Consider the following 15,252-nt stretch of genomic DNA (forward strand, 5'->3'; position numbering starts at 1 on the left):
TTGTTGGTTGGACTTGTAATGTAATGTCACCTCAGCTAGGCATTTAGTTCACATCGCTTAAATTTCTTTGTTAGTAGTACAAAAAATATTATTGACTAAACTTAAAATATCAAGTTGAACCAACTGTGTGTCACCTTCTTATTATTCTAAGTGGTAGCAACTTACATGTAAGTTTGAAGAACTAGACATCCTTAGCTCTATTGACTCAAAGTTTTAAGGCAGCCGAGTAACTTGTTTTTTTTTAAACAGCTCACTAAATATTTTTCAAAGAAAGCAAAAAAATGTATCTCTTCACTTTGTCCTTTAACTATCTATGTTTTTCCTGATACAGGCCTGAAACTTTTGTGCTCTGTCTTGCACTTATGCACTGCTGTACTTTGTACTTTATTTTAAAATTTGTTTTGTATTTGATTTTATACATTCAGTGAATGCTATTTTCAAGTTTTTTTTTTTTTATCACTACCATTCATTGGGTTTACTTTCCATCTTGTGCATTCTCTTGATTCTATTTTCATCCCTATTTTTTCTTTTATTCTTACTGTTGTTATCAAGTATGTTTTATTCTCCATCTTGTTCACATTGATTTTCTATCTGTTTTTAATGTTTATTAGATGTCTTCTTTTATATGCGCATGTTACAATTTCATGGTGCATGTCATTTCTTTGTTGTAACGCACTTCGAGCTGCCTTTCCTGTCTGAAAGGTGTCTGAAATAGTTAATTTGTCATATTCTTCTTCTTCTTCTAATTATTATTATTATTATTATTATACTGTCAATGATTAACTAGAAACTGAGTCATACAGACAGGCAGTTCTGATGCAAATGATGCGCTGATAAAGAAAAACTGTCGCGTGCTGTCGTGGAAACGTGTTTGATAACGTCAAAGAAACATGCAGCAGTCGCCGCAACAGCTAATCGTTGGTAGTGATGATGTTTGTCAACAGGCAATGGCAAATAAACGTAGTTCAAAGCCAAAGCTGGTTTCAAAGCCTCACTGCCTTTCTACAACCACTGTCCCTTGCACGTAGCCCTGCTTATCCGGTGTAGTTTATCTAACCACTTATGGGAACAGAGGATTTAATGACTAAGCAAGTACACTTGGGCGCAGCGAATTTTGGGCGATGCAGTCACCGAAAGTTAGACCAATCAGCAGCTGCACGCGGATGAAGGAACGTACGCGTTCACGAGTACGTCGCGCGGTCACGTTGTTGGTTCTGTCACGAGCTTTATCCTAGGCACGGAGTGGAGGCTGGATAATCTAAACAGACATCAATTATATAGGCTGTCTTACTTACCAAATTTAACGCGCGTTAAAGCGAACAGGGCTACACTTTCATATCCCTGGCTGGCAGTTAAGACTCTGCTGAGTTATTCCGGTCAACCGGTGATGTTTTCCAGTATTTGATATTGCTAGCCAGCTAGCTAGCTAGCTGTTAAGCTAGCTTTACGGTGCGTGACTCGAAGTAACTTAACGGTTTATTTTCGATTGTTATTTTCATTAGCACATCCGACTGCATTCATCGTTGAGGGATCCAAATAGTGGGTGGTTTTAACTGAAGGGGGGTTTTACTGTAGGTGTTCTGCACGTAAATCCTAATCTTAGCTAGACGAGGATTGAATGAAATAACGTTAGCTTGCCATAGCCAGCGGAAACGAGCCAGTCAACAGAGATAACATTAACTTGTCCTGCTGGTTGATCCACCGCCATCCAGCTAATCTAGCAAATGCTATTGCAGCTAGCCACGTACAAGCGTACAGTGAGCTTGGTAGGTAACAGTCAGCGATAGAGTTGTAGTGTGCACCCGGACCTTCGAAATAGCTAGCTACTACCAAACGCCAAGTTGGCCATCTTCCACTCCAGTCCAGTGTGAAACGCTGACCCACGTCAGTTCATTTTTACGGATAAGGCCAGAGTGAGGACAGAAACCTTCAAAAATGCCGGCTGTGTCGAAAGGAGATGGAATGCGCGGATTAGCTGTTTTCATTTCGGACATTAGAAATTGTAAGTGACGTTTTATTTCATTGTACTTGTGTAACATTAGCGTTAATTCGACGCCACTGACATCAGTTGACATTAAGTTACTCGAGTTGCTGGCAGTACCCTGTTTCGTGCTGTAACGTTAGTGAAATGACGTGGGGCCACCAAAGCGGTAATCGCCTCTTAACTGTTAGCTAGATGTCTTTTTTTTTTTTTTTTTTTACTAGCCGCCAGCTACTCAGTAATGTAACAATTAAAACTCAGACATTGCCTGTAACATGACCGTTTTACCTGTACTTGCTGCAGATCCAAGGGTCTGATGCTCGTATGCAGAAAACGAGGCCTTTTGTTTTTGTATGTTGACTGTCGCTTCGGTCAAACTAAGACTTTAAACATCTGCACAATATTAGAAATGACGATGTCTAAATTAATCTAGGATCATTTTACATTTGAAAAGCTGTGTTTACGTGACCATCTTAAGACAGCTACACGACAGTCAACACAGTGTCATAACTTTACTGTAAGGAGAAAAGCGCTCTGTGAGCGTAACAGGAGAAAACGGGCAGGAGGACCTCAACCTCATCTCTCTCCAGATTGAAACCCCTGCCGTACTGCATTAGCAAGCACAAACCACTGGCCACTATTAAATGGGGAATCATAAAATAAATGTTTTTTCATGAGTATGTAAATGTTAATGATTTAATATTTTTGTATACATTTGCAATATTGAATGAATATTCCCTGTTAATATTTCCAAATTAGTTTCCACTACATTTGCCAGACCTAGTTGCTGTTTGTGGAGGTTGAGAAATACTATTATAAACTAAATGATCAAGATGTCTGTTATTGTATATTTTGATACAGATATACCATGAATTCTTCCTTAATTTTGGCCAGTATTGTGGCCAGCACAAACAAAGCTGGCTGATAATAATAAAGGCTGGATAAAGAAAAAACATGGAGGATTGAATTACCTGTACTTGTTTTGAGTTTGCATTTACTGGGAAGCTGGTGACTACAATAATGATCTTTAACAAAGGCTCCATTAGTATTTCATAATTTAATGATTTCCATGATGTAGTTATGGAATAGAAAAGATTTCTGGAAAATCTGAAAAGAAAACATTGATTGATAAAGTAACCAGACAGGAATGTATGTTTTTGGCTAGTCCATGGAGTTAAGTACCTGACAGAGTACGCTTATGTATCTATTAACAGTAAGCTACCTGTCATAATGACTCAAACAATGTGTTGCTTATGGAAATATGAACTGGTACCCTGTCCTTCCAGACTTAATTAATTGTTGGCTATTACAGTGTTTGTAACAATTTCTTTTGGTCTGAGCTGTCATAAACAAGGTATGTTTTTTCTTTTCCTTCTAGCTGGGGTGAAACTGGCTATTTCTGTTTGTTGTATTTCTGATTTTGTGACTATTTGATATTTTACAGTGTTCCACAAAAGCTTCAGTATTGATATTCATTAAAATCATGTTTTCTGACTACATTCTGTCAGCTCCAGCATGGAGGCCTGCCATTAACTCCCAACATGGTAGGCCAGACACATCACTGTCAGTGTGCACAGAAAACTCTTGCTGCCAAATGGAGCTACAGTTCTGGGCCTTAAAACTTAGAAGTAAACTCAGATGTGCTAGAAACAGTATCCAAAAGTGAAACATATCACAGTGGGATGTTACTTGATGCTACTGCTGTGAAGGTTTTTCAGATGTGCAACTGTGTAGATTTTAAGCAGTTTGTGTGACACTACAACTTTGGATCACTGTTAATGTCTTGAAATCCAAGTCTGCAGAGGAACCATATGGAGCTTTGCATGGCCCTGTCATTAAATTCATTTTAGCTTGAAGAGATTTCCATTTCCCCCCCTTTAGCCTTGCTTCTTGTCTTTAATAAGCAAAATAGACTCCTGGACAGGTGTAACATTATTGTCTGGTATTTGCGCATCTTCCACAACAACATGCTGTTGCTCCAGTGAGCTAGTCCCTTCAAATGGAAACTTGTGGGAAATAGTTCTTGCCATCTGCTATAGAGCAGAATGAAAGTCTTCATCTGCTGGCTGTCTTGGTCTGACTTACTGCTTCACTGGATTGAGGCGTGTTGGAAGCAGAACTTACTGTCTGTTGTGAGTCTGGCTATAATCAGAGTAAATCTCATGGTTTTCGGAGGTCTACCTGATTGTGGCTCCTCTCCCTCATCAGTTAAACTAATAACCACAATCATTTAATAACAGTTAAGTTCCACCTGACAAATAAGCATAGAGAGCAAAAAAAAAAATACTACAGTGAGACTGCATATTGTGTCTTAATATGATTTTTTATTCTAATTGAAATACAAATTACAGGCATATTGAGCATGATGTTGGTGTGCTAGCAATATGTGTGCTTATGCTCATAAGTAGCAGTTGATGCATTGCTGGGTATATGAACACAGGTGAGTGTATCCAGCTTAATCACAAGTTGGTGTTGTGGAATACCTGAGATGCTTTAAAAGAGGACTTCGTAAAGTTTGAGAAACCAGCAAGAGTAAACTAGATTTTAAAAGTATACAACTGCGCATCATTGTTAGCTCTTTCATGTCTCATTCACATGTAAGAAAACACATAACATTATCACAATGAATCAGCAAACATGACTGTTGTTAATACTCACAGCTGTCAAGCTAACATATTAGTATTGGGAAATTTTGGCTGCACTTTCTCTGCCATTCTTGTGCCACTAGCTCAGTATAACTTTAGCAATATATCTGCTCAGCCTTGTGGAGGACCCCAGTCATGTGCAATGAGTGCACAGGCTGGGCCATTGTTTCATTCAGGTAGTTGAAAGATGGGTTTAATACAGGACTTCAACAGCCACAAATAATATTACCAGGTTTTTCTATTTTTTTTGTCCAAACATTAGATCTCTTAATTGTTGTCACAGTATAAAGAGAATTTCAAGACACGGAACAAAAAATGCTTCTAACATACTTGATCTACTCCAGTGTTAATCAACCGTTCTATATAGTTGAAGACAGGACAAAAAACTGATAACATTTTAGGGTTTCATAATTATATTTTTTAGTGACTACCGTTGTCCAAAGTTAAAAATTTAATGCTCAAAGCATGCATTAGTGAAGCATGCATTGTGCCCTTTTCAAATGTGGATTTTCACCTACAGTGTTGGGTTTGACAGTGTTTTGTTTCTCAGATTTTGTTTCTCATTGAATATTAATCAGCTCCATTTCATATGATCTGCAGCCATCCATGTTTGTCATTACAATGGGCTAAAAATGAAAAGCCTTTAACATTGTTTTGTTTTGCACATTGCCTCGCTAATAAGACATAGTGAGGAGAGAGAAATGTCTTGATAGCAGATGCTCTGGCCTCGGAGCTTGGTGAATCCAGGTATTTTGCCAAACTGTGTCAGAACTAGAAGTGATTTGCACTTGTATGCTCAGCTAGTTTTTCATGTCAGCACACACAAATTGAATTTAAGGCTAGGAAGACATTTGGGGATTTTGTGGCAGTCTTATTTACTATAATGGAGCTAAAATCCAACAATTAAATGAATACACTAGATATTCATCAGAAAGGGTCTCACCCTGAGCACTTGGTTGATGTTGTTGAGATGGTGTTCTTTTTGATTCTTGAGCTCAAATATGTTATGTCTTTTCATAACCAGGCCCATCATGTCCATATTTTTAAATTTGACATTGTACTACTTCCTTTCCATCAGGCAAAAGCAAGGAAGCAGAGATCAAACGGATCAATAAAGAGCTAGCCAACATTCGCTCCAAGTTTAAAGGGGATAAGGCTCTGGATGGCTACAGCAAGAAGAAGTATGTCTGCAAGCTGCTTTTCATCTTCCTGCTTGGCCATGACATTGACTTTGGACACATGGAGGCAGTCAACCTGCTGAGCTCCAACAAGTACACTGAGAAACAGATTGTAAGTCTTCTACTTGTTGTGTTGTGTGTGTGTGTGTGTGTGTGTGATAGAGTTTTTATAAATACTCAACATTATTAATGATTTCTTTTCTACAATACACCTTACTTACATTTATGACAAATTTATTATTCACTCCTCTGTGCAGTACAGTCCAGTGAGCCTGTAGTGCCTAGAGTAGAACCTGTAAGTGTTGTAACAGTGTTTTTTACATTCTGTGATGTGAAAACATCAGATTTCCTCACAGTCGAAGAAAAAAAGTTATGTGCGTCCTGGTCATACTTAAATATAAAATCCAAGAATATATCCTTTTCAAGAGCAGTTAGCATATTTTACTACAATAAAACACTAGTTTGGTTTTGATGACAATACCAATCACCTGATTGGCTGTCACTTTTTCCAAAAGTCAAGTTCAAATGAAGTTGAGATGAAATGAAAATAACAGAACTTTGAGAACTTTCACTCAGTTGGCAGATCTTTTAACTTATCAAGGGTTAGGGTGCAGCCCTACATTTTTGTCTGATACATACTTTACTAAAAACTGTGTTCTCATTCATTGTCATCCCTAGTTGGGCTCGGTATTTAAAAAACAAAAAAATTGTGCCAGTTTGAAACCAAAAGGTTTTTTTTTGTCAATGCCAAATTTGCAATATCACAAATTCAAACGAACCTATTCTGACCATAGATTCATTGCCAAATTTTGGGACTTGACAGGCTTTGGTTCAGCTGTTACTCATAACGCCCTAGTCCTAAATTACAGGTGTGCGTTCATATTGGAGTCATTAGAACAGCGTATCAAACACTGCTGCTCTATTGCACCATAGGTTCAAAAGGTTGACTACTGTTGGTGTTGACAGAACTGGAGATCAATGACCTGTGTGTCATCACCCATATACTGGCCAGAATCACAAGCAATCCAAGTATCACGCTAGGTATCAGCCAGTAGACAATGTTGTTTTAATACTTACAATACTTTAGGAACCTATCTAATCCACCGTGCTTCAGGTCCAAACCAGGGGTTCATGGTCACATCCAACTAAGTGGCCTTGAGTTTCAAATGTGTGTAAGCACAAAAAACATGGCTTTGATTTTTAGCTTGTGACCTGCTAGCTGAAAATACTGTGAAGTGAGGATACACGTGACACATTTTTTATCTTTTTTTTTTTTTTTTTGTTACTCCAACACATTACATTTTAAATAAAGAGAAAAAAACAGTGACAATAAGCTTTAACAATGTTCGAGGCCATTTCATCTGTACATCCAGCTTTTTTTTTTTTTTTACAGTGAGTTCAGAGAATTTGTGGCATTTCTTGTACTTTCTGGTGACAGAATTTTCTCTGAGATATTAGCAAAAATTACTTGCGGTTGTATGAGTCATGTACAGATAATCTGCCTTTCCCCCCAGAGGGAAAACACTTGTTTGACTTAAAAATAATAATGCCTTAATGCCTCCGAATTTAGTTTAGATATGATGCCAAAATGAATATGCCCCCTTGAATGCCATTGGAAATGTTTATACATACTGTAATGCTCTAAATGTTAAAGCAGAACAAATGCCTCAGCTACTGCGACTATTTCCTGATTCTGTATGGTGATCCGTTTTCTCAGGAACAGGAAATGTTGACTTAGCAGAATAATGTTCAGTCAGAATCTCGATTTCAAGTGTTTTGAGGGGTGACTCCTTGATTACCATAAACAGCGGCAGTGTTTCAAAAATTAAAAGTTAAATTCAACAATTTGGTTCCTTTTAAGAGCAAATCTAAGAGGCTAGATTTTGAAGATCTTTGTGCTCTTGTAAACAATTTTGTGCTCAAATAAACAATTTAATCATGAACACACTGGTTGTTATGGTTGTAAAATGTGGGTCAAATGCTCAAAATCCCACAAAACTTGACTCCTTTCCCAATACCAGTGGATGAGTTTTTCTTTTTGGTTTTGTGGTCAGTGTAACACGCGTGATGAACAGGGAGCAGTAGAAAGCAGCATAGAGGACAGTGACAATGTTATGATGGTTACTTTTTCATATCTTTTACTTCAGTCTCTCTTTCATACTCAACACCAACTGTATGATTCCCCTTGAATCAAGAGAAGCTCTCTCATCTCACTGTCTTAACAGTGTTGCTATAGCCTGTAAAAAGTGATATATAATGTTGATGGGTATTTGTGTGTCAATGTCCAGAGCTTCAGTTGGCATCATAGGTTTTGCACTGGAAAAGGGGCGAAAATTAGCATGAACACCCAATTGTCAGGTTTGCATAACTAAGACTGGAGCAGAAGCTGATAAATACCCATGACTACTGCAGTGTCATTTGACCCGGGAATGAATGCTGATTGTACCCTTTCCCACTAAAGACAACAGCGAGATGTTAGTCACTGGATTTTTTTGTCCAGTGTGAAAGAACTATTAGACGTATGATACATACCATGGTGTTATGCAATTTGAAATCATTTGGTCTATATGCCTTAATGTCCACAAGCACCAACCATTTTGACATTCTGTCAAAAAACATACTAATGGCGAAATGCCAAAAAGCCTTTTTTGATAGCTTTTGTCACATTTATTGTTTTTCTTTTTCTGTTGAGATAATTGGGATCATTTAAGATATTCCCACCAGATTGGAGTTGATGGTTGATGTTGGAGTAGCAATCTGGATTGCTTGTACTTATTATTTGAACCAAGTCATATGCAGAGGAAACTGTCAAGTGGTTTCCTGCTTGCTTTAAGCATATCCATTCTCTCTCAGTGGAGCATCTCTTAATTTGCAAGGTGGTTTTTGTGATGTCCTCCAATCTGTCAAAGAGAGGCCCCCAAATTCTGAGGACTGCAACTTTGCTCCTTTGTCACCGCTGATGAATTGTGCAGTGCCTTGCATTATCTGTGTTCCTCTTTAACATAAATATGCACCTCTGTCATTCACTCCTAGCTGCTTCAATGAAGGAAAATCCCCCAGCAAAGAAAGACGTAGGACATATACGTGTAGCCTCATGAAATGATTGGAGAAAAACAATACACGGAGCTTGCTGTTGTTCTTCATTCAGCTTGTTTCAACAATTAGCAAGTGGGTAACTGGACTTTTCAGCTTGACTAGCTTGCCTGTTAGCAATAGCTTTTGCTACATTTGTGTGCTCCTTAATCTTTTCATGTTTGTCCAAAAATGGATAATTGACATGTATGAAACACATCTGCTTTGTCTGGTAGATATGGATGTGAATGACATCTTGCACCACATCTGGCTGTGGAGATCGTTAGTTTCAAGTGACAGCACATCTTAGTGTGACTTTTCAAACAAGTCTTTTCTTCTGGTTGGACTGATTTGGCGTTTCTCTGTAGCTGGCTGAACACCAAAGTCTTAGTAGGAAATAAAATGTGTGTATATTATGTGTATGATATATACACAGCAGTGGCAATAATAACAGCTATAAGAATGGCAATAGAAATGTGACTAATAATAGTCTAGAAAGTAGAAGTATATGGTATGTGTGTCATAGTTTAATTATTAATGTATGATAATTATTGTTCTCCTGTGGAACTATCTTCCAGTCTCTGTCCAGTAGGCAGACAGAAGTAGACTTAAAACTTTCCTTTTTGATAAAGCTTATAGTAAGGGCTGACTCAGGCTTGCCTTGGACCAGCCCTTAGTTATGCTGCTGTAGGATTAGACTGTCGGGGGACTTCCCATGATGCACTGAGCTGCACTGCTCTTCTCTCCCTCTCCACCTGCATGCTTTCATACGGGTTATACTTATGTCTCCTGCCATGGCCCTGCCTGACATCCACTGCAGCTGCTACTACTGTTAGTCATACTTCCATTATTATTACATCTGTAGTGCTGTATTACGTACATATACTATCTGTTCCCAATACGTATATACTAGGGGTGGGACTCGATTAAAAAAATTAATCTAATTAATTAGAGACTTTGTGATTAATTAATCTTAATTAATCGCAGTTTAATGGTATAACAATATTTGCCACAAGAAGCCACATTTTGCTTCATTTGGTAGTTGGCCCAATATCTACAATCCAGCCGCAGCCAAGATCCATAGAAACCTGTGAGACAAGAAAGCACAAGGACTCAGGGGTAAAAGCCAAGTTAGCAGCCGTTATCAATTGGACATGAATGCATACAGATAGAGGCGGAGAGAAAGAGAGAGAGGACCTCATTACATCATGGGAAGTCCCAAGGTAGTCTGACCCTATAGCAGCATAACTTGGGGCAGGTCCAAGGCAAGCCTGAGCCAGCCCAAACTGTAACTCTAAGCTCTATCAAAAAGAAAGTTTTAAGCCTACTCTTAAGTACAGAGGGCATCTGCTCCCCGGAACAAGACTGGAAGTCGATTCCACAGGAGAATAGCCTGATAGCTGAAGGCTGTGGCTCCCATTCTGCTTTTTGGAACTTTAGGAATCTTTAGGAAGTAAACCTGCATTGTTGGAAAATGATGGTCTGATGGGGTAATAGGGTACCGTGACTCTAGTAAAGATTAAAGTTATTTACAAAGCCGCACCTTAAGAGAGCTCCTAAAGTGAAAAGCTGTTAGAAGTAGGGAGGAGGACTTTTCAAAGGCTTAAGAGTCTCTTCAGCAGAGGAGAAAATGGTGTAGAGTTAAAGAGGTAGGGGAAAAACTCTCCAAACGCTAAATGACAGTAAGTTAATGAAATGCCACAGATAATGAGATAATGTTTGTGGTCGATCTCATTTGAGATGCGCTCACATCTACCACACAGCGCAGTAATGGTATAACATTAATGGTATAACAGTCATAAAACTAAGATATTTGGCAACTGGAAAATACAGCAGTGATGGCCTTGGTCTTTCACAACATTCCATCAGCAGAGTGATCACACAAACAATTACAGCGCTTTCACAGCGTCATACTGTGATGCAACTCATCAGGAGCAATTTGGGGTTCAGAGTCAGTATCTTGTCACTATCTTACTTTGACATGGGATTGAATCATTGACCTTCTGAGAAGTGGACATCCGCTCCACCTGCTGAATGACAGCCGCCTTATAGGCTACGTAGGCTCCTTGGTGTCATCCACTTCTCTGCATCCTCAGGGACTCCTGAAGTGGTAATCTCCCTGGATGTGAAGAAGGTGTAATCTTTAATAATCTAAGTCAACCTTCAGAAGTTGAGTGTAACACATTTTTTCTCTTGTAGGTAAAATGAACAAACAGATTTTTGTATGTATGTATGTATGTATGTATGTATGTATGTATGTATGTATGTATGTATCTATATTTGGCAACCACAGCTTCCCCCAGCCAAATCAGACTTTGTTGTTTCCTTGTGGCAAAGAGCAGGCCTGTGTAAATTTAGTGATCTCTTTATTCATGGCACTTTTACTACTTTCGATGCCCTCTGCATCTAATTTAAATTACAACATCATAGAGTAGAAATTGCAACATTCACCCAAAGCTTCAGCTTGGATCAGTGATCTTATGGTTTATCTTGAAGTGGAAAAAATAAAATAGTCAATTAGATGATCCTTTCAAAAAAAAAAAGTATTTAAGATGGGCTCCTTTAGTATTTATTTTGAAAATCTTCAGACCCTTCCTCAATTTAAGCCGGAACTGTAATTTTTGCAGTAATAACTTGCTCCCCTCAGGGACTGCTCATCGAGTCCCCAACACATTGGACAGTAGTGATTAAAACTGAAGGTAAACTAGCCCATTCTATACTTAAACATCCATAGAAGCCATGCCTCCTCACTAAGATAAAAGTTTTAGTCCCTTCCTTGCTCAGAGTTGCTCTGAGAATTTTCTTGAATCACTCCTAAGCTAGGATTCCTTGCTAGATGTTCTAGGCTAAGTTAGGAGCTCTGTGAGAGTACTCTCAGAATGTTTGTAAATATGGCCCCAGCTTTTTATGTCCTTCAGACATGCTTGAAGTTTATTTAACTGATTAGTTTTGTCTGGCTTCATTGATGAGTAGAACTGGTTATCATCTACATAGCAATGAAAATTTATGGAGTGTTTCCTATTATTACCTCAAGGAAGCATATATATGGTTAATAGAACCCATTAGGCACAGAACCTTGTGGAACTCCGCAACTGACTTTGTGATGCACAGGGGAATCATCTTTTCTATGTACAAACTGAAACCAATCTGATAAGTAAGACTTAAACCAGCTTAATGCGGTTCCTTAAATGCAGGTTAAGTGTTGCAGTCTCTGCATTAAAATGGAACAAGACAAGTACAGAGACAAGTCCTTTGTCTGATGCAATTAGAAGGTCCATAGTAGCTTGAACCAGCGCTGTCTCCGGGTTATAATGCACCCTAAATCTCGACCGTAGAAAGTCACACAATTGATTGCTGTCTCTTTTCTCACGGATTTTAGAGAAAAAGAGGAGGTTTATAGTTGGCTAAAACCCCAGGATCAAGCTTTTTAAGAAGAAGTTTAATAACAACCACTTTAAAGGGTTGTGGTAACATATCCTGGTGATAAAGATAAATTGATTATATCTGGTAAACATGTGCCAATTACAGGTTAAACATTTTTAAGCAGCTTAGTTGGGAAAGGGTCAGAGAGACAGAGTCTGATGGTTTAGATGAAGAAATCATTTAAGTTAATGGGAGAAAAGCAAGGTAAATATATTTTAGGCTTAACATCTGTTTCTAAGGTTCTTGTTTTTGATGATAAATCAGTTAAGGCCAAGAGGTGATGAATTTTGTCTCTAATTAAAATTTTATCATTGAAGAAGCTCATTAAGTTGTAACTATTGAGGACTAAAGGGATACATGGCTCAATGGAGTTTTGACTCTCTGTCAGTCTGACTGCAGTGCTGAGAGACAAAAAAAAAAACTGGTCATTTTTGTTTTCCTCTATTAAGGATGAGTCATAGGCTGCCCTGGCATTGCTAAGGGCCTTCCTACATGTTTAAAGAATATGGAATTGAATTAAATGCCCATTCAATCGCTTCCTTAAATTTTGCTACAGCACAGATGTGACACAGATGTAACAGATATACATTTAGTGTAGGATTTTTTGCATAATGGCTTGTAGTCCAGTAATAGGAATTCAAAAGTTATTAAACGATTGTCCAGTAAAAGAGGATTCTATGAAGGGGCTATATAAAGCATAGGACTTGTGTACATTATGACATAAACCGACCAAATCTAATAATGAGGTAAACGTAGTACTGAGGCTATCATTGTCAAAGTCCACATGGATTTAATAATCACCTTCCAACAATTACGTTATCTGGTTTAGGACTAAACTTGAGTAAAAACTCAGAATATTTAGATAAATATTCAGATTATGGACCAGTAGCATGGTGCACTATAACAAGATCAGTGAAAAGTGTTTTCCAGGTTTTGTGTGAAAGCCAAAGAACAAGACATTTGACTGAATCGTTGATTTTAGGTTTAAGGTTGATTAATTGGCTGTACATATATGATATATTAATGTATGTGATATATGTACGTATTGGAAACTGACAGAGTATAAGTACATAATACAGCACTATGGATTTAATATTAATTTAAGTATGACTAATAGTAGTAGCAGTTGCAGTCAATGTCAGGAGCGATGGTTCACAATCCAGGTTCAGCCACTATCCATGGGAACCTGTGAGACAACAAAGCACAAAGACTCTGGGGAAGAAGCTAAGTTAAAAACATGCCTTGGTAGGACATGAAGAAACGATCTCAGTAAGAGACGTAAATTCTTCATGAGCCTACAGTGTGTAACTGGCTGTGTCACCTACTGGTTAATGTGAAGTTAGCCTTACACTTCACCCAGATTTAGTCAGCATAGGTTCATGATGTGGGAACTGTCGTGAATTGGGGGTTGATGTGTCAGTATGTTGGGTGTAGTCTACTCCATTAATATCAGTGACAGTAAACTGTATCTTAGAAACATCTCTCAATATACAGTAGGTCAGTGCAGTTCAGCAGCAGCATAAACTACAGTTACCAAACATTTTTATTTAACATCTCTCTAAAGCAGTTTCAACAAGAACTGAACATTAGAACCTTCTTCAAGGTCGGATTTATTGCATGCATTATTTTAGCTCAGGGGACATAATAAATTGTACACTGGTTGGGTACAGATACTCTCATGAAAAGTATGATCTGACACACCCACTGTACACTGCATTTCTTTTTGTGTTTTCAAATCTGTTTTTCCAGGGCTATCTGTTCATCTCAGTGCTGGTAAACAGCAACAGCGAGTTGATCCGTCTGATTAACAATGCCATCAAGAATGACCTGTCCAGCCGCAACCCCACCTTCATGTGCCTGGCACTTCACTGTATCGCAAACGTGGGAAGCCGTGAGATGGCTGAGGCCTTTGCCAGTGAGATCCCTCGGATCCTCGTTGCTGGGTGAGTGTGTCTTAAGGCTGTCAAAATTGACCAGAAATTATGTTTTAAAAATTCCCTGTAAACAAACCACATCAGTGGTAAAGAGATATCTGAATGAACCATTCAGATATCTCTTTTTTGCGAATTACGTCCATAAAAGGGTAATCCAATATAACAAGACATACAACTTTGATATTATTTCAGCATAAACGTGTTTTAAAAGATCTACACACCTACACATCAGAAAATAAATACATAAAATAATGTCCTAATTATGATTGGGACATCAATTATTATTATTGAATAATGTTAAATTATGAGCCTGTATCAGCTTGACCAACATTTAATTTTCAATCAATGAAAGTGACGTCAGATTTACTTGTATCAATGCGTCCTGGAGGATTTCAGTGTCCCAGGCAAACCGGATGAATTCCGGTAAAATGTTATCTGATTATGGATGCTATTGTTCCATGTTTTTTGTGTCCAAGTGACTAATGGAAACAGCAGTTTTTAAATTTTTTTCAAGATGAATGAGAGCGCAGCAGTCGGCAGCCATGAAATGCACTGTAGTTTAATCCCTCTAAATGTTGGCACACCATCAATGTACATCCAATAAAAGAGTTTGTTTTTGCCATGGACAGGCCCAGATTGTTATAGTAAGTGTCTGACAACATTAGAGAAAGGATCCCCACAGAGATACAGTTTTGTAAAAGGGTAAGATCTGTTTTTTTAACCAGAAACAGCTGTTATATCGTTCTTGCCAAAGCCCCTGGACTCCATTCACAAAAACAGTGATTTTATCATCGTAAAACACATTTCATTCAAATGTGATGAAAACAAAATAAAACTCAACAAAATCATCATGGTTTGCTTTCAACTGTTCCAGCAATCATCACTGATTCAGGTTTGGTTGAAATAAACCCTTAATTCACCAACTCAGGAGAGGAGCGAGAGAGAGACAGAACATCAGAGAAGCAGTGGGGACAACACATACATAGACTTATATATGTTGGACTTCAGATTCAGATTCA

At 38.2% G+C, this 15,252-nt stretch overlaps 1 protein-coding gene across 3 annotated transcripts in view; it reads left to right on the plus strand.

The window, feature by feature from the left end:
- Window positions 1–1,196: 1,196 nt before the first annotated feature.
- The window catches only part of ap2a1 (adaptor related protein complex 2 subunit alpha 1), a 39,374-nt gene continuing 25,318 nt past the window's right edge, over window positions 1,197–15,252 (plus strand). For 2 of the 3 annotated variants that reach the window (XM_076751850.1, XM_076751851.1), the window contains exons 1-3: window positions 1,215–2,002; window positions 5,705–5,916; window positions 14,049–14,242. In XM_076751850.1, the coding sequence (XP_076607965.1) occupies window positions 1,936–2,002; window positions 5,705–5,916; window positions 14,049–14,242 (473 nt within the window). In that variant the 5' untranslated portion in view covers window positions 1,215–1,935. Of the gene's footprint in view, window positions 2,003–5,704; window positions 5,917–14,048; window positions 14,243–15,252 lie in introns of all 3 variants that reach the window. The other variant, XM_076751849.1, reaches the window with a different exon arrangement.

The sequence above is a fragment of the Chaetodon auriga genome, chromosome 16 (genome assembly GCF_051107435.1).
Source record: "Chaetodon auriga isolate fChaAug3 chromosome 16, fChaAug3.hap1, whole genome shotgun sequence".
Classification (NCBI taxonomy): Eukaryota; Metazoa; Chordata; class Actinopteri; order Chaetodontiformes; family Chaetodontidae; genus Chaetodon; species Chaetodon auriga.